Source organism: Podarcis vaucheri (assembly GCF_965113315.1).
Source record: "Podarcis vaucheri genome assembly, chromosome: 5".
Taxonomy (NCBI): Eukaryota; Metazoa; Chordata; class Lepidosauria; order Squamata; family Lacertidae; genus Podarcis; species Podarcis vaucheri.
The window spans coordinates 58,494,649-58,517,998 of NC_138763.1; the positions used below are offsets into that span (position 1 = coordinate 58,494,649).

At 40.5% G+C, this 23,350-nt stretch overlaps 1 protein-coding gene across 10 annotated transcripts in view; it reads right to left on the reverse strand.

Annotated features, from left to right (window-relative positions):
• Nucleotides 1–23,350, reverse strand: part of CTBP2 (C-terminal binding protein 2) — a 212,588-nt gene that overhangs the window by 33,781 nt on the left and 155,457 nt on the right. Inside the window, exon 1 of one of the 10 annotated variants that reach the window (XM_082222751.1) lies at nucleotides 5,775–5,796. The exons of 8 other annotated variants lie outside the window; for them this stretch is intronic. In XM_082222751.1, coding sequence (XP_082078877.1) covers nucleotides 5,775–5,781 — 7 coding nt within the window. In that variant the 5' untranslated portion in view covers nucleotides 5,782–5,796. Of the gene's footprint in view, nucleotides 1–2,621; nucleotides 2,816–5,774; nucleotides 5,797–23,350 lie in introns of those variants that run through there. One more of the 10 variants, XM_082222750.1, reaches the window with a different exon arrangement.

A 23,350-nucleotide genomic window follows, 5' to 3' on the forward strand; every position in this document is an offset into this window, starting at 1 on the left:
GCAATGCTTTTTAGCTAGAATTGATCTCAAAACCCTTCAGTGCCTTTTTTTTAGTTCGATAGACAATTAACAGGCTTGTTTCACAAATAAGGGAGAAGGAGGGTTGCTGGCTTGGTTTGCCTTTGTTCTAGTTTTTAGCATGCGCTTAGTACCCTAGTTTCAGACTGTGAGCCACCCTGATATCTATGGGTGGAGGGCAGTAGTGTTAGTAGTAGTAGTAGTAGTAGTAGTAGTTATGGTGATTATATTTTTCGCAAGGCTTGTGGTGGGCGATGGCCAGCTGCTGCAATGAATGGGGTTGCTGCTAAATAGTCTGGCTTGCTTTACAACCCCTAGAGACCTTGTTGGTAGGGATGGGGTGGGCGGAGAAGGAGCCCACTCCCAAAGAAGAAGGAGAAGAAGAGCGAAGGGAGGCTTCCCTTCCCCCGCGTCTGCGCATGTGCGGGTTGCGATTCGCCGCTTCTGCGCACGCGTGTGGCATCATTTTGAGCATCTGCGCATGCAGCAAAACCCGGAAGTAACCCTTTCCGGTACTTCCAGGTTGCCGCGGGATGCAACCTGAAAAGATTTAACCTGAAGCAAACGTAACAAGAGATATGACTGTGATGCATCTTCCAGCCTTGTATCCAGATGGAAGTACAACTGTGTCACAGTATGCATGGCCGAATGCTGAGATGATTTGGATAAGTGAAAGAAGCTTGCCCTAAGCAGATAACCAGGATAAAAGGGGGGGGGGTCACATAAAACTGTAAGGCTTACAATCCAGAGCTGAATGGCTATGCTTTGTCCCGACTAACCTTTCTTCCTAGTTGAATAAAGCGCTCCGACTGTACTTTGACTCTGGTGCACAGTCTCCAGGATTGAGAATATCACTTAATGACAGCCTCGCCTTGTTACTGTCAAAGGCAGAATGGGGAAGCAAATCAGAGGATAATTGAAGCTAGATTCCCTACCAGGACAATGGCTTCAGACTGCGGCTGCCAGTTTATACACTGTGTATCACTTCCCATGTTCCCCAATAATTTGTAATCAGAGCTTAGTTCCTTAGGAAAGCAGGAAACATTTACTAGCAACAATACAGTTAGGGTCGGTGCCTGCTTCTTGAAACCATAAAATGCCAAGCACCAAAGGCAGTTATCTCAAATTTTATTGCCCAATTAAATAAGTGATTTTAAGCAAGGCAAGAGAAATATAACCTTCTTTCCTATAGCAGGTTTGAGAGCGCCGATGACCTAAGCTTTTTAAACAATGCCAAGCCCCTGCACTGATTTTTTTAAAAAAAGACTAAGGATAAACATTAGTGGGAAATGTGACTAAAATATTTAAGAAAGATTTCTCCCTCTTACTTTCCAGCTTAGAGCAACTGGATGAAGTCAATTACTTCAACTTGACAGAAACAAAACTTTGGAACGGGAGCAATAGGAGAACAGGATGTGCCAGTAATTGCTTTTCAGTACAGAGCATGAACTGATTGCAGCCCCCAAAACCATGCAACACAACGTTAAGACCCCCAGCCCTAACAGTATGATTAAAATAGCTGACCTCTTGCCACACCTTCCCTGCAAACACAGATATACAAGCTCTAGTTATACCAATCTTTAAAAAATATAAATGATAGTTTGAAGGCTTTCATGCCTGTAAATACTGTATCAAAACCCAGGGGTTAGAATTGGGGCGGGGGGGGTGGCAAATGAATAGTTTCAAATGATATATGAAGTGCACCATGGTTGCTCCTGTAGCAAATGCTTCATTGATAACACAAAGGACCAAAAACAAATTACTTCATCTTCTAAGTAGAAATGCTTAAATCAGGTAGCAATTTAAAAAGGTAGGAAGCCACTCTTTCTTCTATCACCTTTGTTTATATTGTGAAACCATGCATCTTGCTTCTGCAACCATCATCTTAGACCACATTTGTCTGGGACATGAATCAAAGAAAGTGCAGCATTTTAGAAAGTAAAACAATGAGAGATGATAAACTACATGTTTTTGTATGTACAGAAAGCAAATCAGAGAAAGGGCCAGAGGAATAAAAGCCTACCATTCTATTCAACGGAAACTAAGTGCCAATAAAGAAGGGTGTGTACAATAGGAAGGAAAACGAATCCAATTTTCTGACCAGAATATCAACAAGGTGCCCCAGAACTGTTTTCAAAATTAAGATTGTCTGTTTTCTCTTTCCAAAGCTTTCAGATATCAAGCCAGTTGTCAGAAGCATTGTTCAATAAATATTTTCTGGCTTTTCAGCTCTCTGTGGAGTTTAGCCAATGTTTCAGTGGAGAGCTTTTAAGGAAAGGAGGGGGGGGAGGCTTTCTATGTACACTGAGATCTCAAAACTACTCCATCCCACTCACAAGCTGCACAGCTTGTTGCACCCAGCTCAATGTATAAAGTGCTTTTGTTGCATTTTTAAAAAATACACAAAGCCTGCTTGTCCTCTTTTGCAGCTCCTCCCCATTGCCACCCACTTGTATCCGATTCCAATGGCACCCCTGCCAAGAGAATTAGGGAGGACTCCCTGGTAAATGGCAGCCTTTGTGTGGCTGCAAGACGGCTGGTACTATCTCACCGAAACAAAAGCAGAAGAAGCCATTTGCCTAATTCTTATTAATCTCACTTGCCTACGCCACACAGCTTCATCTTCGTCGCCGCCGTCTTCTTTTTAAAAAGACGAAAAGGATTTAAACATCTTCTCCAGCAGTATATAAAAAGTGCATCAAGAAGCAAGCCAAGCGTTGCCTTGAATTACTCGCTTGTAACAAAAGTCGCTGCAGTTCTTAAAAGTCAATGGCACACTTTATTAAACAAACAGGAAAGAAAAACAGGAAATTTCCCCTTGCCTTGAAAACGTTGCCTCCACATTCTTCGTCTTATTAAAAAATGCACATGGTAGAGAGGAGGAGGAGGAGTAGAAGGAGGAGAAATAAAAGCATAAGAGAGGGGAAGGGAGGGGGAGAAAAAGTATAAGATACTACACTACTGTTCGGTGTGCTGACTCTCCTCTCGCCTACAAGGGGGTATCTTCAAACAAGCATCCCCACGGCCCACAGCTGCAAAGTCTCGAGACAAATGTCTCTTTGAACACGGGAAGCAAAAGAAAAGGCTTTTGTCTTGCTACAGAAGAATAGTCTGAAATTGCTAGAGGAGTTATAGTCACCTCTCTACGGCTCCCAACTCTTTCGAACACTCCCTCCAGACCTTGCTGCCGCTTTTAACTAATCAAAGTTTGTCGTCCCCCCTCCCAACTCCCCCGGCAGCCCTTGAATGAAATTATGTGTGTGCCGGTCAAAATAATAACAGTAAGTAAACTTTACACTGTGCACTCTGAATTGTTTGTACATGTCACCCTCTCCCTTCCCCCAAATAACTGACTTGTACATTTGCCTCACTTTCCTAGTTATCTCAAAAACGTATTTAATCTGTGCCACACCCTGTTATTTCACAACTTAAAGTGAAACGTGATCTGTTAATGTAGGCTATGTATTTGGGTGTATGCCTTTGGCTGCAGCAGAAACAGCAGCCACCAACAGGAGTTTAGATAGATGCCCCCCCACCCTTCAGGCCACACACAAAGGCTTTGCCAGACACCTGCTGCCACTCATGTGACATATTTTGTAAGTAACCACACAGATGCTCAAGTTAGCAGGACAAACATGCAAGCTAAGTATCTAGGAACAGGGATTGGGTCTAGTACTGCGACATCAGTATCTGTCTGCTGGGAACTGAGCTATAAGGGGAATCAACAGTGTCCAAAACATTTTCACAGTTTTAAAAAGTAAGTTGTGGAGAGTTGTTGAAGAAACCAGAAGGATTTATCCAGATGGCCGTAAAGTTAAGAGGCTAAACCTGAAGGGCAGGAAGAAATCTGGAGGAGAAAAATACTACTCTGCATGGGATCTTGCACAATGATATCCAAGCACTCTCTTAATAAGAATTAAGCAAAACATACTCATAATTTTTAAAATGTATTATGGAATTCATAGAGGTGAGAAGAAACGGTTAAAAATAATGGGAAAGGTTTATGCTGCACAAAACTTAGTGACTAACCCAGAGTTTTGAAAGTGGTTCTGATACCTCCACAAAAAGACAGTCAGTGGTCTTGGATGAAGAATCTGTCTTACACAAGAAGCCACTTTCATGTAAGGCATGAGAAAAGCCACATGTGGAATGGAATGGGCAGGTGCTGAGAGTCCTCTCTTACTTGAACAAGACTAGAAGGGGAAATTACAAAGGCTGCAAGAAAGGTATCAGAATACAAGCTGGGTTGTTAGTATATTGCAAACACTTATGCATAACCTTCCACTGAAAGCAACTGTAATTCTAAGTGGTTAACTTTAACTGGCTTGTGCCTAAATGTATAGATAACTATGCCATCTGCTGTGATGTAAATGAATTTTGAAGTTTAAAATTGCTTACATCTGTAGTGTCTTTAAATGCCACGTTGCCTACAGTACAGTCTGTAAATGTATCTAGATCATGCATCAGGTGTTGCTGGAAGGATTTCAGTTGCTAAGTCCCAATAATGTGCACAAGGCACCTGGAAGAGTTTGATCAACCCACCTACCTGCTCTTCTAGTATGGCAGGGCTGATCACCAGAGTCCAGGAGTAACCATTCCTGAAGAGCTTGAAGGAGACTCTGCTAAGGAAGATTGTTCTATCAGCTGGTCAATCACTAATATATCCTTCTTGGACAAGGTGCCTAAGTAGATAGGAACTCTGTGATAACACATAATCTGGATTCCTATCAGTACATCTTCAGAACTAGGTTTAGCATGGACTGGGTTTGGTCACTAGATAACCTTTGCCGGAAGAAGGACTCTGCTAGTTTTCCTGGCTCTCCCAGCAGCCTTTGTAACCACTGATCACAGTACCCTGCACAGTATCCTTGTGGAGTGGCTCTCTGGGATGGGGAACAGGAATTCTGTGTTCCAGTGGTTCCACTCACATTGGCCTGCTGTTTCCAGGATTTGTGATGGAAGTCTATTGCCGCCATAGTCATTATATTATAGTGCACCACAGGGCTCTTATTTTGTCCCCAGCACTATTTAACATTTACACAAAACTGTTGAGTGATGTCATGAATATCATCCTGGGTGTACAAAATATTTGGACAAATCCTGAATCTAAGTGGGGCTTTCGCAGACAGATTAGAAGCTTGCCTGACAAAAAACAGGTCACACCAAACTGAAGAGAGGACATCTGAAGCACTTTTGAGGTGCTCTGCAGATTCCACAGGTTTTTTTTAATAAAAAACCCGTGCAGACCACATGTCTGCAAAATTTGAAACATTTCGCCCCAAGTATGTAATATAAGAATAATGTCGGGGTGGAGAGAGGAAGAGCTCTTTTGTGACTAATCGGAGGGAATGATTTTGCCAAGACTTTGGGGAAAGGATGTTGAGTTACTGTGTCACTTTGCTACTTGTTTCTAGAAAATGTTGGACATCCTCATCATTCTGCCTCAGTGCCCCATGCCCACAGATCCATTCCTGTGGAATCAGCTTTGCACTTTGTTCTTGTGACATTTGGTGCCAAATGAAAAGAACACAATACTGAAGCTGTCTCTCTCCTCCCCAAGGATCGGGAAACAAACAATGGGGGATGCCTTTCTGCCTGGGACCCTGGATGAATGCTACTAGCTGGAGAAGACACCACCAGGCTAATTGGTCAAATAGTCTGATATAAGGCAGCTTCATATGTTTTCTCTTTATTCTTTTGGGTGCGGGGCTGTGGCTTGGAGGAAAAGTGCATTGTTTTCCTGCAAAAGCTTGTACCTGGCATTTCCAGTAGCACTGGAAAAGGCTCCTCTTCAAAGCCCTGGAGAGGTGTTGCTTCCAGAGTAGTAGATTCTGTGCTAACTAAGTATCAGGCATCTTTTTATGTTCCTGCTTCTACTTCTCATCAAATTCAGGTAAAGCTGTAGAGATGCTGACCCTGTGTCTGGAATCAGTAATATGCTGAACTAAGACCAAAAAACTGTATCAGGGTCAGTACTGAGAAGCTTGAGTCATCTTGAATTGCTGGAGCAATAGAAATACTTCATAATTGTATACAATGTTATTTTTCTAGAAAAAGAGGTACCGGAATCCACCATGAATGAGTCCCTTGTTCTCTTATAATGGCATTGTTGCCCACCTGAGAGGAGTTCCAGTTGAAAAAAGCTCTGCTTGTATATTTATTTGTATCTGTATCTGCACTCATACAAGCTGTTATGTATATATCAACGTCTGGAACTGTACTGCTGAAGTCATATTTTCTGCAACAGTAAACTATTTGGACCTTAAGCTGCCTCTGTGTGGTGAATGAAACTGGGGGCAACTTTCGCTACATGGGTATCTCACCTCAGATTCCCAACATAAACTGAAGCTCAATCCAGGCAAAGTGGATATATTGTTGGTGGGTTGTTCTGACTTGAGTTATAGTGTCCAACCTGTTCTGAACAGGTATGTACTACCTCTGCAGTTTTGATATGCTATCAGATTCAGCGTTGACATTAATTGCTCAAGCACTTTATGTACATCAGCTTAAGCTGGAACATTGACAGTGACCCTCCTGGACAGAGATGGCCTCTCTCCACAGTGGCACAGTCTCTTGAAATAACCCTTTCAGATGACATGTCTTGCACATGGAGCTGTCACTGAAAGAAATTTGGAAACTGGATTTGGTGTAACACAGTGGCTAGATTGCCAAATGAGTTTGGGAATATGGGATACATGACACCAGTTTTTAAAGAGCAACACAAGTTCCCAATCCCTTCCAAGAACAATTCAACATGCAGCTTGTAACACGGGAAGTTGTACAGCTTCATCTTCCCACGTGAACCTAAATTTATATTATGATACAGTAATTTCCCCAGATGTCCTGTAGAAATAAGGTGGGTAACAACTAAGGGTTATTTGGTTTTTGGTTATGGAGCCTTTTTGGTTATGGAACCATTATCCTGGAACTTTCTCCCTAGAAATGATGCTCTCCAATTTGGCACTAGGTGAAAACTTTCCTATCTGCCTCTGCCTTGTCAGGTTTTTAAAATACTTTCTGAGCTTTATTTTTAATGCAGAATTGTTATTTGTTTTGCTTTTAATGCCTTAATGGTTTTGGTACAGTGGTGCCTTGCAAGACGAAAAGAATCCGTTCTGTGATTCTCTTCGTCTAGCGGTTTTTTCGTCTTGCGAAGCAAGCCCATTGACAGATTAGCGGATTAGCGCTATTAGCGGCTTATCTGCTGATCGGATCAGCTGATATGCGGATTAGCGGCCTAGAAAAAGGGGGGGAGGGAAAAAACCAGCAGGAACTCGCAAGACACTGTCGTCTTGCGAAGCAGGCCCATAGGAAATTCGTTTTGCGAAGCACCTCCAAAACGGAAAACTCTTTCATCTAGCGAGTTTTCCGTCTTGCGAGGCATTCGTCTTGCGGGGCACCACTGTATTGTTATTTTATTGGACATTGCTTTGGGATCCCTTCTGGGAAAATGAGCGGAGTAATAAAATGTTAAAAGTCAATAAATAAACAAGCAAATACACACACACACACACACATCCATGCACATAAACCTCTAAGGAATGCTTATTATTTATTAGCTAGGATAGGTAAATTAACAACAACTAAGGAAATACCAAGCCATAAAACAAGCAAAGAGCAGTACAAAGAATAATTACTAAATGCTGATTTAAATCCACAGTGGCTATAACCATGAACAATGCTGCTGATCCAGCCTCTAGTGGTGCCACATCCAACTCCCTGCTGTTCTCAACACGAGAGAGAAGAGAAATGTCAATAACTATCTACGGAGTTGCTGATCCAGAACAATATTCACATAAACAGTTCCTAAACTCAACAAATTAATTTTTGGAATGGGAATGCTACTACCAGAGACAGTATGATCCATTGCTGAACTAAAAAAATAAATAAATGTTTAATATATGCCAACTTAGCTATATCATTACTCACTATTTTTTAACATCAGTTTCCTTCTGTGAAATGGGAATAATGGTATATGTGCTGGATTGACATGTCTTCAACTAAAGGAATGCAGAAATGCAGAGAAGACCACATTTTGTGCTTTCCCACCGTAGCCAAGTGACATTTCCATTTATTTCAGGCATCACAAAGAATATGGATGATCAGCAGAGGAACCCTTGCTAATTCCACGAACATAACAAATGAAACCCACCAAGACAAATAAAATGCATGCCACAGCTTTTAGCTGTGTAAATATTCACCACATCTGGTTTATGGAACCAAAGTTTTATAAATTCATCTGCAGCATAGGCTAATAATGCTAGCTAGCTCACCAGTTTGTTTTAAGGATTATTGAGATAATGCATGCAAACTGCTTTGAGCATGTAATACTAAGTGGAGCTAAGACACCAGGCAATTGATGATCAAGTATTGTGAATAGAAGGTGTATTGTCCTCCCTGTCTGCCCTGGCACAATGAAATGAACTGCTGTTTTGGGGAGAAGAGAGTAAGGAATGTAGAGCCATACAACTGGCTGTTCAGTTGCTAGCAATCAGCTGAAAAGGGAAGGAAACAGCTACAATCTAATGCAAAAGTGGGAACCTCTGGCTCATGGGCTGGATACTGCCCACAGGTCATCTTCATGGCAGGCCCACCAGCCTCTCTCCAGTCCCTTTCTCCTCTCCTCATGCTTTGACCCTGCTTAATTCAGACTCTGGCAGTGTCCACCTTAGGACCACTTCCTCCTCAAAAAGACAGTTCCTCCCCGCTCCCCACTCTAATGATAGCTGATGGGAAGGGATGACGGTCTTAGAGCAATGTTCTGTGTTAGAATGGATGGAAACAGCCTTGGTTGAACTTTAGCTTTGGTTTGACATGAACACAACTTCTTTTGATGCAAAAAAGGGAGGTTAGAAATTAATTAATTAAATTTGAGTAACCCATTGACTATGTATTTTTTTCTTCTGCTATCAGAAGACAGACACAGTCCACGAAACATCAGAAAGATCTTTGGATCTTTGGAAGAGTTATCTGCCGCAGAATTACACTCCCCCTCTTCTCCTACCCCCAATCTGCATGGCATTTATGGAAAACTTGGGAGAGATTTATTAACAAATATGTCATCCTGGACTAAAATACACCTTTCTAAGGAACTGAAGCCTCAGAGTTTGGTTCGCTTTGGACATATCCAACCCTGGGATATTCCCCTCAAATTTGGGATTCCAAGGTCCTACTATTTATAAATTTCTGTCCTTTGAGTCCTATTTGATGGGCAGAATATAGGAGAGAGAGAAATGAAGGAAAATATTGGATCCAAATACTTTTAGATTTTGGGGGAATGATTTCCTCATGTTTCGTTTTCCGTCACTGGAGGAATATAATTAAACATGTATCATGCGCTACAGATTTTAAAACTATTTCAGCATCAAATGTCATGCCATTTCTTATAATTCATTCTAGCCACTGAAGAATTGGTTTCAAGAGAAAAATCAAACATTAGGAGAAAAAATTAATTTAAAGGACCATGTTTACTTACTGCATTTCCAGAACAGAAAGCAAAACTGACAATCTGCTTGACTAGGGAAGATCACCAATACACACAGATTTACCTTCTGATAGTCTAAAGAGGCATTCTTTGATCTTCCAGTTCCTGAGCAATATGTACAGGTAGAAGAGAACTTTCATTAAGCAAAGCACCAGATGCTTGTGGAAATGCACCTTTTCATGAGGAGCCATTAACAAAAACATTAACCATAAACTTGCATGTTGCTGTGTTAGAAGATGAAAAAAGATAGAGGGGAGAGAGTGAACAAAAGAAAAACCCAAGAGAAGGGGGGGGGTGAGATGTGAGGCTCAGGATGGCGCTGAAAAGTTTATTCCAGGAGAATAAAAAACGCAAGGTTCAATGTGCTTCAATATAAAAATCATCAGAGGCAATTGAAAGAGAATTCTCTTGGGAGTCTTCTTCTGGAGAACAAATTGTAGACTCAGATTCATTTTTCATTTGAGTCTTTAGAGTATGTTCTAAATGTAAACTATAGATTAAACTAAGCCTTAAAGTGAGGTCAGATTCCTGGTCTATCTGTAACAGCTAGATCATCTGGTCTGGTTGAATAGCCCTAGGATTTCAAAGTCCCATTACTCCTTTTGAAAATTAGGCTCCACTAACATAATTGGTTACAACAGAACATGGGATAGACACTGCCCTAGTTCAATTTGTGAGCCTTTAAGGATCCTCAGGTGTGCTTCCTACCTCCCCACCCCTCCCACACCACAATCCTGTTTGTGATACACCAACTCTTGCCCACTTAGTAGCAAACCATAGTTTGCTGTATTTGTCTGAATGAGCAAAGTATGGTCTGTGCAAACTCTGCAAAGCAGGATTAGAAACTAGGGAAAATGTATTTTTTAAACTAGCAAAACATATCAAAGAGCTTTTCTCTCAGCAAGCATTTTAAGTAAGCTATTTGATTTTATGGTTAGTTTTAACTGATTTTTATCTTTTTCATCTCCCCCCCTTTCCTGAAATTCACATGCAATGTGTCAAGGTCATGGAGCCCACTTTATGTGGTTAACATGAAAGGGGACAGTTATGATATAACTGTGTTGCAAGTTTCCCCCTCCTCATAAAGACAGTCAATGAAAAAGTGTGGCACAGGAAGTGTAAACATGCAGTGCAACGTTATCACATGACTTTAGTTTACTAGATATCCCCAGGGTGGGAGGGAGAGAAGACTTAGGGAGTGGGGGTCACACAAGGAACCAGAACTGGACTGTCAGGAAGTAAGAAAGGAAGATGTGTGAGGGAGAGGAGGAAGGAAAAGCAGCTGTAAGGGGGGTGTATATGTGGTTGCTGCCCTCTCTATGACTCCACTGAGATGATCATGTTTGAGGTCCAATGCAAGGCAGAGCAAAGTGGGAATATTCAAGAGGGCAGGCAGCCCCCCCCCCCCGCACAAGAAGTGGTAGAAAATATTAGTAAGGATCCTGTGGCCCACAGTGTCATAGGGATAATGAGGTGGAACTAAGGAAGCCATACGAAGAAGAACAGGAAACCCAGCACAGCATTTTGTTGCAAGCCCCCACTTGCTCTACATATTTATAAAGGATGATACCTGTACCCTATTCTATTCCTCTCCCCAAACTGCATCTGCCTGTGATATTCTTTTCAGATAGGAGGATCAGAAAAAGGGGAAATAAGACTAACCTACCCGTTATCTGCTTGTGCAGTTTATTCTGAAGGAGTTTGGATGTTCTATTGAATGTAGCTATTTTCTCCCTCGAGTCAATCTTTAAGTGTGTTTTGAGTAAGCTGAATCCAATGGATTGTAAAATCACTATTCTATACTATTGTTTATCTGTAAGATAATAATAGTAGGCTTTATAACAGCATAGTGAAAATTCAGAATCCCTCACTTAATCTCGCCATAGTAGGAAAAAATATATAGGGCTCTAATAGTATGCCCAGTTCCATTATCTGCATCTCTTTGTTTCAATAAGATTTTAACTACTTAATTGTACCTAGGATTATAGCTTAAATGCAGGACATATTTGTCATGTTATGACATTTATTCTGACCTAGATTGAGTGGTTCTGTTGGTTAAAACCAGAAAGGAACTGGTTCCAACTGCATGTGGTCTTTTTGACATATATAAAGATAAGGGAAACAATTTTCAGCAGTTCAAGAAGCTGATAATAGCTTTCCCAGCAAATTCTACTCTAGCATAACAACAATAATAAAGGAATAATAAATGGAGTATAATTTGAAGCAGACATGATCTCATGATCCTTACATCCATATGGCTAATAGCAGCACCAGATCAGTATTAACATTAAACCATTCCATGGCCAAATTTTATTCAATCTGCCAAACATCTGAAGAGTAACAATGTGCAAAAATGGCAATCATGAGGCAGGTGTTGGCTTGATAAAGTAGGGCAAGACAGGAAGAGAGGGGGAGAAAGAGGAATGGGTTTTCCACATAGCTAATGATTAGACCGAAGTTCCACAGGTGTGGCTTCTTTCATTATGTTTCAGTATTGGAAGGAGGGGAGAAACCATCTTGTGCTTGCTGAACTGTTGTTCACCTTCAGAGTCCTTAAAGGAAGAGAAGTTCTTTTTTGTGGTCTGAATGCTAGGAAGGCAGAGAAGAGGCAACAAACAGAATATCAAATTGCCATGGTTAAAAAAAAAATGTTACCAAAGATTTTACAACCCACAATTTCTCCTCCTTTATTCATTAAAAAGGAAAATAATGTTGGCTGCAGCTAAGATTTCAGCCTCATTGTGATGGATTCAATCCAGAGAAAAGCCTGGAGAAGAAGACTTGTGGAAGATGACTTTCCTCCACCAGAACTTCCTCTCTCTAGGGCCAAAGGACCCCACTGAATGGGTCAGGCTGAAGGGAACACCTGAAAATTGGAGGCAACTCCCACGAGTGGAAGCTATGTTCACATCTTTCTGGAAGTCCCCTTTCCCATTCAGCCTCCTGTGCAACAGGCCCATTGCATTCAGTAAGTGTCCCCTGAACCTTGGAAGAAGTTCTTTTTTTTTTTGGGGGGGGGAGCTGTCAGGTTCAGGAGGGAACAGAAAAGTCAGCTTCTGCCAATCCACTTCTACAGCCTTTTCTCTGGATCCAACCAATATGCTTGAAGCTAGAACTTAATTATCTCTCCCTAAGCATAAAAACTGATTCTGGTTTGCTGGTGGGAGTAGGGGGAAGAGGGAAAATCAAGCTTAGCTTCTCAGCTTGTGGTAAAAAAAACTGTGAATACACTATAATGCCCCCCCCCATTAACATAGCTGAAGGTAATATGGAACTGTCTATGTTTGTTTTATTTAACATGCTGTAAACAATCTTCTCCACCTAAAGTGGTATAAAATGAACACTTTCCACCAACAGCTTTGTTTCAGTGCAAACCAAACAGCATGAATGTAAACCAATTGAGGAAACAAGCAAAGGCACAAAGAGAAGTAGAGTACAACTTTAAAACATGTAGTCCAGTGTGCAGTCACACAGAACCCTTGGAACTTAATATCTGCTACCAGCTAGAAGATTATTTTAAGCTCCGACTAAATGTCCATTTTAGCGTCATCTACTTATAGCATTCCCTTTCTCTTTGCAAACCAGACCAATTTTTCTCCTCAGCTGATAGCCAACCACTTTCAAGACTTACATACTGATTGGTTTTGCTTTAGGACATGGCTATTTACCTGTTGCTTAATCCAATACACTGGATACGAAAATAAGGCAATGCTCCAAAAGGATTGCTTTGTGCTGTGATGATGGCTGAGTCTGGTAGTGTCGTATGGAATTATTTGTGAGTTAAGTCCCAAACACATACTCCCCAGTAGCTTAAATCAGAATGGTCAATGGTAAATTCACAACTAGACTGAATACTTTAGTCTCAAATAGTTCCCCCCACCCCTGCTTAAAGGCTGCTCAAAGTAAGAGGCTGATGCCCCCCAAGCTGCTAATCTGGAGATCTACAGGTCCTTGAGATCCACAGGTATAGGGTAGCATACAAATTTAACAAATAATGATGATGATGATGATGATGATGATAATTCCAAGTGCAAGGCAATGCATAAGACTGCATGTAAGATCAAAGTCATTTTCACATGGCCTAATTCATCCTAATTTGTATGTAATAATTTGCAGGGAGGCTTATTCAATGTCCACACGTTACCAAGTATTAATTCTGATGATCAGGAAATAAACACACGTGTCAGCTAAGCTTCTAAAGAAACACACCAGCATAACACTATAGCATCTTTAATTTTAATAAGTATTTGCTGATAGTATTTTTTTCATCTTTGTTAATACAATTCATGGGTATTTGGAATTGCAGGTTTGGGGGCACTGCCGTGAACAAGAATGTATGAATGAATGGGTTCTCAAATCTCAACCAAAACTGAGAACATGGCACTGCAACTTGGTGTCTCATATGCATGGATGGGTTTGGACAGACCCAGCCTATACGCTTCAGCAGAAATGTAAAGTACAGTTCTTGCACTTCCAGAAGCCCAAGAGAAACAGTTACCGAAGATTATCTGTGTTTTGCATCTTAGCCAGTAATCTTGCACTCAGTCCCACACATTTAAATCCCTCTGAAAGCAGTGGGAATTAAGTGTCAGTAACTGAGTACAGGACTGCAATCTTTCTCTATAGCACAGCTTTAAAATATCCTTGACAGGCATTATCTTAATGTGCCATCAAAGAAAATTAGATTTTGTCTTAAATAGAACTGTGGTGCTGCATTGTGTAGGATTAGTTCAATGAGGGGTGGGAGGGGAACAGGGACTAGCAAAATAGATAATGCAGTTTGCAACAAATTATTATTTGCAAAAAGTGCCTCTCCCAGGCGGAGATTATTTTAAGTGCTGTTTGTGTGTGACAAAGGAATATTTTTAAACAAGATAAAAATTACTGTTGTTGACAGGCAGATCCCAACTATATCCACAAGGGCAAAGACAGAATGTACTACAGTACTCACATTAATTGAGATGTATATATGTACAAAGATAATTTCCGGCTGCAGTATTTAGACGCAGGGTTGTAACCAGTTCCTGGAATTATAATGACAGCCATTACCTGTACCTTTTACAGAGATTCTGTTGTCAATATTGACAACCACTGGAACCAATGCAGGAAACAGGATTTTTACAGGTTTACAGGTTTGTCATAGGGCTAGAGCAGTAATTTAAATATGTTCTCCCACTGCCCGGGCACACCAGCTCCGACAAGCTTGGCACTGTTCCCTTTGCTCAGGAGACAATGCAAACAACTCATGGGGAACTGAAGCCCAGCAAGGAAAGAGTGTCTTTTGGCTTTTCCTCCCAAACCTTGCCTCCTTGCTTTCCATGTCCAGACACAATGCCAACTTCCAAAGCACTACAACAAGCTCAAGAAACCTGAAAGTTTCTGTCATCAGTACCCCATGTTTTTCACCTTTCCTGACACAAAATTATGTGGCCCAGTGTTACTGTCATGATAACTGAAACTGCAATCCCATATGTACCGTAGATTCTGTAGGGACTTTCTCTCAATTAGAAAAGACATAGGGGATGCTGGCAATGTTTTACTAGGGAAGCCCCTGGGCACGGAAGACCCCTTGAAATCAATTAACTTTAATAACAAGTCCATTGATCTCTAAGGGTCTTAAATTCCAGAGCCACTGGATTGTATTTATTAATATATTCTTAGAATTTTATAAAGTTATGTTCTTTGATAGCAATGCGACCTCAGCCGTAAATACATTTATTAACTACCACAGTTCAGCACAACCACCATCCATCTAACAAAATATGCTATTCCCTGTTGCCCATTTCCTCTCTCTCAGTCCACTGAAACCATTTTTAGGGTTGGATTTTCCATACACAGTAGTTACTGAAAATTTACATTCCAGTACAACAAAGGATTAGTTTATAATACTATACATTACTATTGCTGGTAGTTCAGCAGTTCATAGGCCAATGGGGGGGGGACAAGACCCTGCATCTTGGGTGACCTGTAGTCTTTGAGCTACACAATTACACAAAAAGCCAGCTATCGTTATGCTCTCTTCACTTTTCTGATGATCTGATAGTATCACACTCTTCAGAACAATTCCTCTTAAAATGATTACTTTTCTGAAATTATATTCCTCAGTTTTTCACATATGGAATTGTCTACAATACATCTTCCACAAGCTATGCAGGTTAGGTTTCCCATGCAGTGTTTGAGCATGGGAAATGTGAATCAGTTACCAGTTATCAGCCTATAACAACATAAGCCTAGGTCTTCAGGCTAAGATACTGACAGTCCTTTGCAGCACTGCACACCCGGTTTACCTTTTTCATCTGTATATCTGAAATTCACATCAACAGATGTCAGATAGTGCCAATCATATAGACACAATTCAGATTAAATCCCTTTCAGGAATATTTCATGCAATGGAATGGCTCAGTGTCACTTGTAAGTAAATCCTGCATGCAGGACTGAAAGTTGGAAACAAAACAACTACATGGTCAAAAGCTCTACCAAAAAGTATACAAATAGACATAAAAAGGTGAATAAGTATGTTGTGTCTTGAGCTACTAACCTTGTGGTTTTGGCACAAGTTGATACCAGTCTTAAATGGAGTGCAAATATTCTCAGGTGTGTATGGTGGTTACCTCTTAACTCTCATTATTGGTAAATGGCATTGTTTGTGTAATTGCTGCTGCTGCTTCCAAAAGGGTAATAATAGATTAGCTACAGTTTAAAATGCTAAAATGTAATGACAATAAAATCTTTGATTTTCACCCCTGCTGTCTTTTACACTCACAGAAAATGAAAGTCAATTCTGATGTAGGTGAGACCACACTATAGATTTATCTAATAATGTATACTGAAGCAGATGAAAATATTTCAGATGTGCCTAAGGTTATGAAGATATAAATCATGTGGAACTACGCTGATGTAGTAAGCCATTTTCCCTTAATGGTTTTCTATATTTTATTGCCCTAATAAAATCCATCACCTATCAACCTAAGAACTCTAGCCATATACCCTAAGGTTACTCTCAATTAACACATGCACACATGGCTAAACTAAATTTCAGTCATTCTAATCTTGCAACACAAACGGAGAGGCAGAAACATGATCAGAGAATAGAATAGGGGAAAATATATAGTCTATATGTACATGAAAGTTTAAGCACACAAACATATTTTATCCAGAGTCAGAGGCCCACTTTTTCTGAAGCATCTTGTGTGCGAATTAAGATTCCCAAATAAATTACATGCACCTTCAATCAGTTGTAAAGGAGAAAGTGCACATGGGCTGGCACAACACTACCATTTGGGATATAAGAAGTGCTAGAATACAGTGGAATATTCAAGTGGAAGCCTTGGAAAGAGACATGGATGAACCATTATCTGCTGTTTTCCAACTGTGTCTCTCTATCTTGCTTCCTTCATTTTAAAAAACGGGGAAAGGAGCTTCTGTCAAGTAAACTCTAGAGGAGTAAACACAGTGCTATCCCCTCCACAACCTCAGCATTAAAAAGATGTGTGGAGGGAGCATACTTTCACTTAACATAGTGATACAGCTTGAGCTAGTCCTTCATGTGTCAATTGTGGCATGTATGTTTCCAAATATATGTGAGCAGAAGCATAATATTTTCCTAATCCTCCATGCATATGCATTTGGAAGAGGAAACTGGTTTTTATGTGACCTTCATATTTATGACCATAAGACATGTAATTTGAAGTTGGGTATCCGAACTATAATCTAAAATGGCTCATAAGCAGTAGTTCCTCTACAATACTTCGTTAAACAGGGACACTTATAGTATAATATTACAGTGGTACCTTGGTTCTCCAATTTAATCCGTTCCAGGAGTCTGTTCAACTCCCGAAACCATTCAAAAACCAAGGCATGGCTTCCGATTGGCTGCAGGAGCTTCCAGCACTCAAACGGAAGCTGTGTTGGACGTTCGGCTTCTGAAAAACGTTCACAAACCGGAACACTTACGTCTGGGTTTGTGGCGTTCGGGAGCTGATTTGTTCGACAACTAGGCCATTAGAGAAACAAGGTTTCACTGTAATTACATTTAGCAAGAATTATATCTCTATCTATCTATCTATGGATGGTGGATTGAGGGAGAGACACGAACACCTACCTCACAGAGAATCATTTAGTCCAAGTACCAGATTTTTTTTCACTCTTAAGTAAAGGCCCAGGTAATATACATTTCTGATAAATGCTGACACATATGCATCCACCAATTATTTGAACAAAGGGCATTTTGCTATGTGTCAATGTGATACAGTTCTTTCAATGAAGAGAGAAATGATGCAATACTGTTTTATGCAATTTATACATAATTTCAGCTCCACATCAGCCCAGAGCAGTCTGCAAACCAAATGCATCACAGAAACTAACCTTTCTACAAGATGTGCCAGGAATACAGACAGGAAGAAGACAACATTATGCCCATAGGAAAGTTATAATTTTCAAAAGGCCTTAGGAAGCCTTTTATCCAGAGCCTTCCCACTTCTGGAGTCAGGCTATGATACGAAAAGCCCCAATGAACTGGTCATAATCACTAAGCCCATTTCAGTGCTCTCAGCAAGTAGCACAGCTGCAGCCATTCTGACAAATTTTATTCATTTCCTTGTTTAGAAGGGAAGGCTCCAACATTCATAGAAACTTCCTAAATGCTTCCAACAACCGAAAAACTGCCTAAAGGCTCAAAGCACAGGATTTTAGAAATTATTTCCTGTGGTGTTTCAATCTATTTTGTCATTAGCTGAAAGAAAGAAGCTCTTGAGGGGAACCTTGGGAAGAAGAGACCACTTAAATGAGTCTGTCAAAGGTTCAGTTAGCAAATAGCAACGTGCTTCAATTCTTTGCTATATGTATCTGAACACACACACACAACCAAAAGGCATTATTTTTCCTACCTATGCTTTTGCTGACCTGATGATAGAGGTTGCCCACTTTTGTTCATTTTCTGCTGCTTGTAACAGTACTCTGTGTAGACTTGCAGTAGCTGATGTAAAAATGCATCCAATAAAAAGAAACACTCCATTGACCAACAGCTTCTTACTTGGGACTCAGCTAGACTGGTAAAGAAAAAGCTATTTATGTGTGTTGTATGCGTGATATAACATTGTGCCACCAGATGGTGACATGGAGTCCTATTTTCTCTACCTGTTTTCCCTGTTTAAATTTACAATGCTCTGAACTGAAACGCTTCTTTGATGTGTCCAGATCCAGCCTTGGTGTCTGAAATACTGTGTCTTTTTCTTGCTTTTAACATTTTTACAGAAGGGCATATAATTAAAACTGTATGTGGCTACTAAAAAGAGAATTTCTGTAAGAAATGAGAAAAAGTATTTTGCTCACAACAGATCCTGAAAAGTTGGCCTCAAATGTAATAGCATGTTACTTGCTGTCAAACATACAGCACATAATTTCAGTGTCTCAAAACAGTTTTGTCTTCATATATATGATAAACCAGATTTTTTGCTTTGTGATGGCCACTTGACACCTCTTTTCAATACAAATAGAAGCAATAAAGTTTCTTATTACAGTGGCACCTCGGGTTACAAACGCTTCGGGTTACAAACGCTTCAGGTTACAGACTCCACTAACCCAGAAGTAGTACCTTGGGTTAAGAACTTTACGTCAGGATGATAACAGAAATTGTGCGGTGGCAGCAGGAGGCCCCATTAGCTAAAGTTAATCTCAGGTTAAGAACAGTTTCAGGTTAAGAACGGATCTCCAGAACGAATTAAGTTCTTAACCAGAGGTACCACTGTATACTGGTCCTCTTCTATTGCTAATGTGTTGCCTCATCACATGGGTATAGCAGTAAGTTGTAGCACAGAATAGTTGCACTATTGTTATTTTTTAGGTTGTGATCTAAATCAGGCATAGAAGGGACATGTGAATACAAGAGAATCTACTTCCAATATCTTTCATAACACACATGGAACATTTTACTAGTAGAATAAATGCTTACGTTTTTCATACATCACTGAGTTGTGGTCAAAATCTATCATTTCTCCAGCTATATGACTCTTCCTCCTAGCTGAGATGAAGCAGACTATTTCTATTTTGACAGAATCTATTGCTAAAATATACACCTAGTAAACTTGCAGCTTGCATAAGAAACTTGAGGAAGGGGAAAGGAAGACACTAGAACATAAGGGTACATAGATATGTAAGTTATGCATCCAGCATGTGGAGTATCAGAAATCACACATTATGAAAGAAAATAGTTATTTTAAATTACCTTATAAAATATAAGGTACAAGGTGGTTATTTAAAAAATCATTATGTTTTTTAATCATTAAGTGGAGAATAGGCTGATTCTGGTTCATGCATACACCCACACCTATGCACACCCACAAACTCTTGGGTTTGAGAGAGAGGAAAAAATAGGTACTTCCCATAATGCTGCTGAAACAGTTTTATTACTTAAATAAAGCTACAGATACGAAGGCCTGGGGGGAAAACCGAAAAAAATTGGGATGGATCCTGTTCTGCCCCTACCCCGGGCCTTTACATCTCTAAATAAAGCAAAGACTTCCCTAAGGAACGAGACAAAGAGGAAAATATTATGCTATTTACAGGTACCACAAAGTATTCTACAGAAATGAATTAACTACAAAAGTGGTTTTCAATCAGTGTGCCATGGCACCCTGGGGTGCCTTAAATGCTGTTCAGGGGTGCCGTGGGCAGCATGGGCGTAGCCAGGATTATTGTTAGGGGAGGCAGGACTTTGTGGGGGGGGGCAGGACATTTGTTAGGGAGGGTAGAACCAGTGTGACTGGTCAGTTAGTTAAATATTTCTATTGTTTTACTTGATCTAGGGGGGCAGCTGTCCACCCGGCTACGTATATGATGGATAACACTGGCTTCAAGCCCTCTTTTCTTCCCTCTCTCTGATGTCCACTCGCATCTCTGCCTCCCAAAGGCTTGAGTGGCTGTTTGTTGCAGCAGCCCTGGCTACAAGCTCCACAGGCAAATAGTGACTCTGCGGCTGGCCAGTGGGTGCTTCCCAGGCCCCTGTGGGGCAGTGAGGAGGCACCTCTCTGTGGACCAGGGGTCTCAGAGACCAGGGGTGGCAGCAGTGGCTGCCTGGAGGATGCCCAAGGAGAGGGGAGAGGAGGGAACACATCACAAGGGAGGGAGTTCGAAAAGTGATGAGGGGCTGCTGGCTCTGTAGGCAAGGGGTGACATAACTGGGCTCCTGAGCCCCACAGGTGTGCTGCATAAAAAATATAGCTGGTCAAGGGAGCCGTGGATCCAAAAAGGTTGAAAACCTCTGAACTACAACATTGTTGTAATCCTGGGTGACAAGTTTTCCTTGTACATTAAATATGGAAACGCACCACACACAAAATTGATTCTTTAGAACAAGAAACTTTCCTTTACAAAAAATAAACATAAAGAATAAAACTGGCAGCTGCATTGTGTGTCTATTTGCCAAAGCATTATTACATGCTACACCATCCACTTATATTGCAAAGCAATCAATCAAAAACTGTAGAACAATGTTTTGTAATAAAAGGTTTTGGAGGATGATTTTTTTAAAAAACCCAATCCACTAAGATCAAAGATTTGTCTTTATTAATGTTTGTAGTATTAGAGAAGTAAGCTCACCCAGACTGGGGCTCTAATTTTGTCCTAATCTTGTTGGGTATGGCTATTTCTAGGCTGTCTGACTCTCTCAATCTCAGTTACTTTTCTTTTGGTTGATATAAGTGTTTTCCTAAATCACAACAGCTGGCTGGAACAGCCCCTGCCCTTCCCTCTTTTCTCTTCAACTTTCCCTTAAAGTATAATGATTTTTAAATCCTTCCAGGCTTGAAGCCCAGTAAGCAGTAAAGCACTAAAGCCTGTCACAAAGTGATGTTTACTCCTCCAAGCTATTATTTTTTTCATATAAAACTCCTATGGAAAAAAACACCCCTCTAATACTTGTTATAGTAAGAGCAGGATTTGGAGCTCTTATGAAGGGTACTTTGTGGAAACTAAGCTAGACAACTGGCATGATATTTCATTCTTTGTTCACCTTTTAAGTGGAAAGAAATGTCATAACATGTTCCGGATTGAAATTGGGACTTTTTCTTTACCTGACTTGAAATATATTGAAGAGAAGTTTGGCTTTTTCAGCCTTGAGGGACAATAGACAATGTTTCCTACCTAATTATAAAGATGTTCACACTGACCATTAAAGATGGGCTCTATGATATAATCTACTTATTGTTCATACTCTCTAAAGGTAAAGGGACACCTGACCATTAAGTCCAGTCGCTGACGACTCTGGGGTTGCGGCGCTCATCTTGCTTCACAGGCCGAGGGAGCTGGCATTTGTCCGCAGACAGTTTTTCCAGGTCATGTGGCCAGCATGACTAAGCCGCTTCTGGCGAAACCAGAGCAGCAGATGGAAACGCCGTTTAACTTCCCTCCAGAGCAGTACCTATTTATCTACTTGCACTTGACATGCTTTTGAACTGCTAGGTTGGCAGGAGCAGGGACCGAGCAATGGGAGCTTACCCTGTCGCAAGGATTTGAACCGCTGACCTTCTGATAGGCAAACCCTAGGCTCTGTGGTTTAGACCACAGCGCCACCTGCGTCCCTCTCTACAAACACTTTAAACTTCTCTAGATTGTGCCACTGGGCATGGCATTGTAAGATTTTACTTTATACAAGTGACATGTATTACATATCAGATGGTTCTAAAGTTAAGTCAGCTAGATAAGCTGCTTGCAATTCTGACAGCATCCTTTAAATGACTATTTTGAGTTGTTATAATTCTTGAATACTATCTTTTTGCAAAAAAAATTAGTCCTTTTCAAACTCATTTTAGAAAATAACACAGAAATTATTTACATCTACATTTGCAAAATGTTCTGAAATCCTGTTCCACTGTATTTGATCTCTATTTTCTGTATAGTACTTTGAGATTATTTTGAGTATAAAGTGATTAAGAAATTTTCTAAATAAATTGAATAAATAACAAAATCCTATCCCATTGATCAAAATCATATGTTTTTTCATCACAACAAGCTGCAAAGAACAAGCCACCCATGGTGAATGATCTCTGCCCCAGTTGTAATATCTAAACTGCTTACCATGGTGTAATCACAGTGAGAGTATCCATGATCTTTCCAGTGGAGCGGTTGCTAAGAAAGTACCCCCATGAAGGCCAGGTATAACTTTTACAATGAGAGGCAAAGCCACTTTCCACTAGGAAACTGCTCAGAGGCATCCTCAGAGACACAGAATGTCTTTTTTAAAAAGGTGTTGTTTTTCACTGCACTTCGAGAAGCAGATGTCACAAACTAGTTTTGCCAGAAACAGTTGTGCTAATAATTATGACCAAGGTAAAGTAGAAACCAAAGGTCGCAACAACAGATTGAGTACAGTGGTACCTCGGTTACAGACGCTTCAGGTTACAGACGCTTCAGGTTACAGACTCCGCTAACCCAGAAATAGTACCTCGGGTTAAGAACTTTGGTACAACTGTACAAAAATTGGAGGCATGCCCAGTTGTTGATGCATATTGAAATTAATGGACCTAACCTATCTATATTCACTCATTTCAACTGGTCAAATTTAGTTGAATTCCACCCTGTGTTGCCAATCACAACTTTTTCACTCATCCTTTCAGCTGAGTTCTGCGATAATCGGCTTCTTTCAGAATACAGAGCAATCTTATGAAAGTTAAGGGATGGCATGCTCAATTTGGTGTATCTGCAAGCTCTGGAAGCTACATTTTTATTCCTTTTCTTAGTATCAAGGAGTAGACAATCATTTTGTCAAAGAGCAGAGATCCTTGGATGTGTCCTTGCTCAGTTTCTCTTGCTGTCTGGAAAAGTCTGCATTGGAAGGTTTGGATTTTGTTCAGA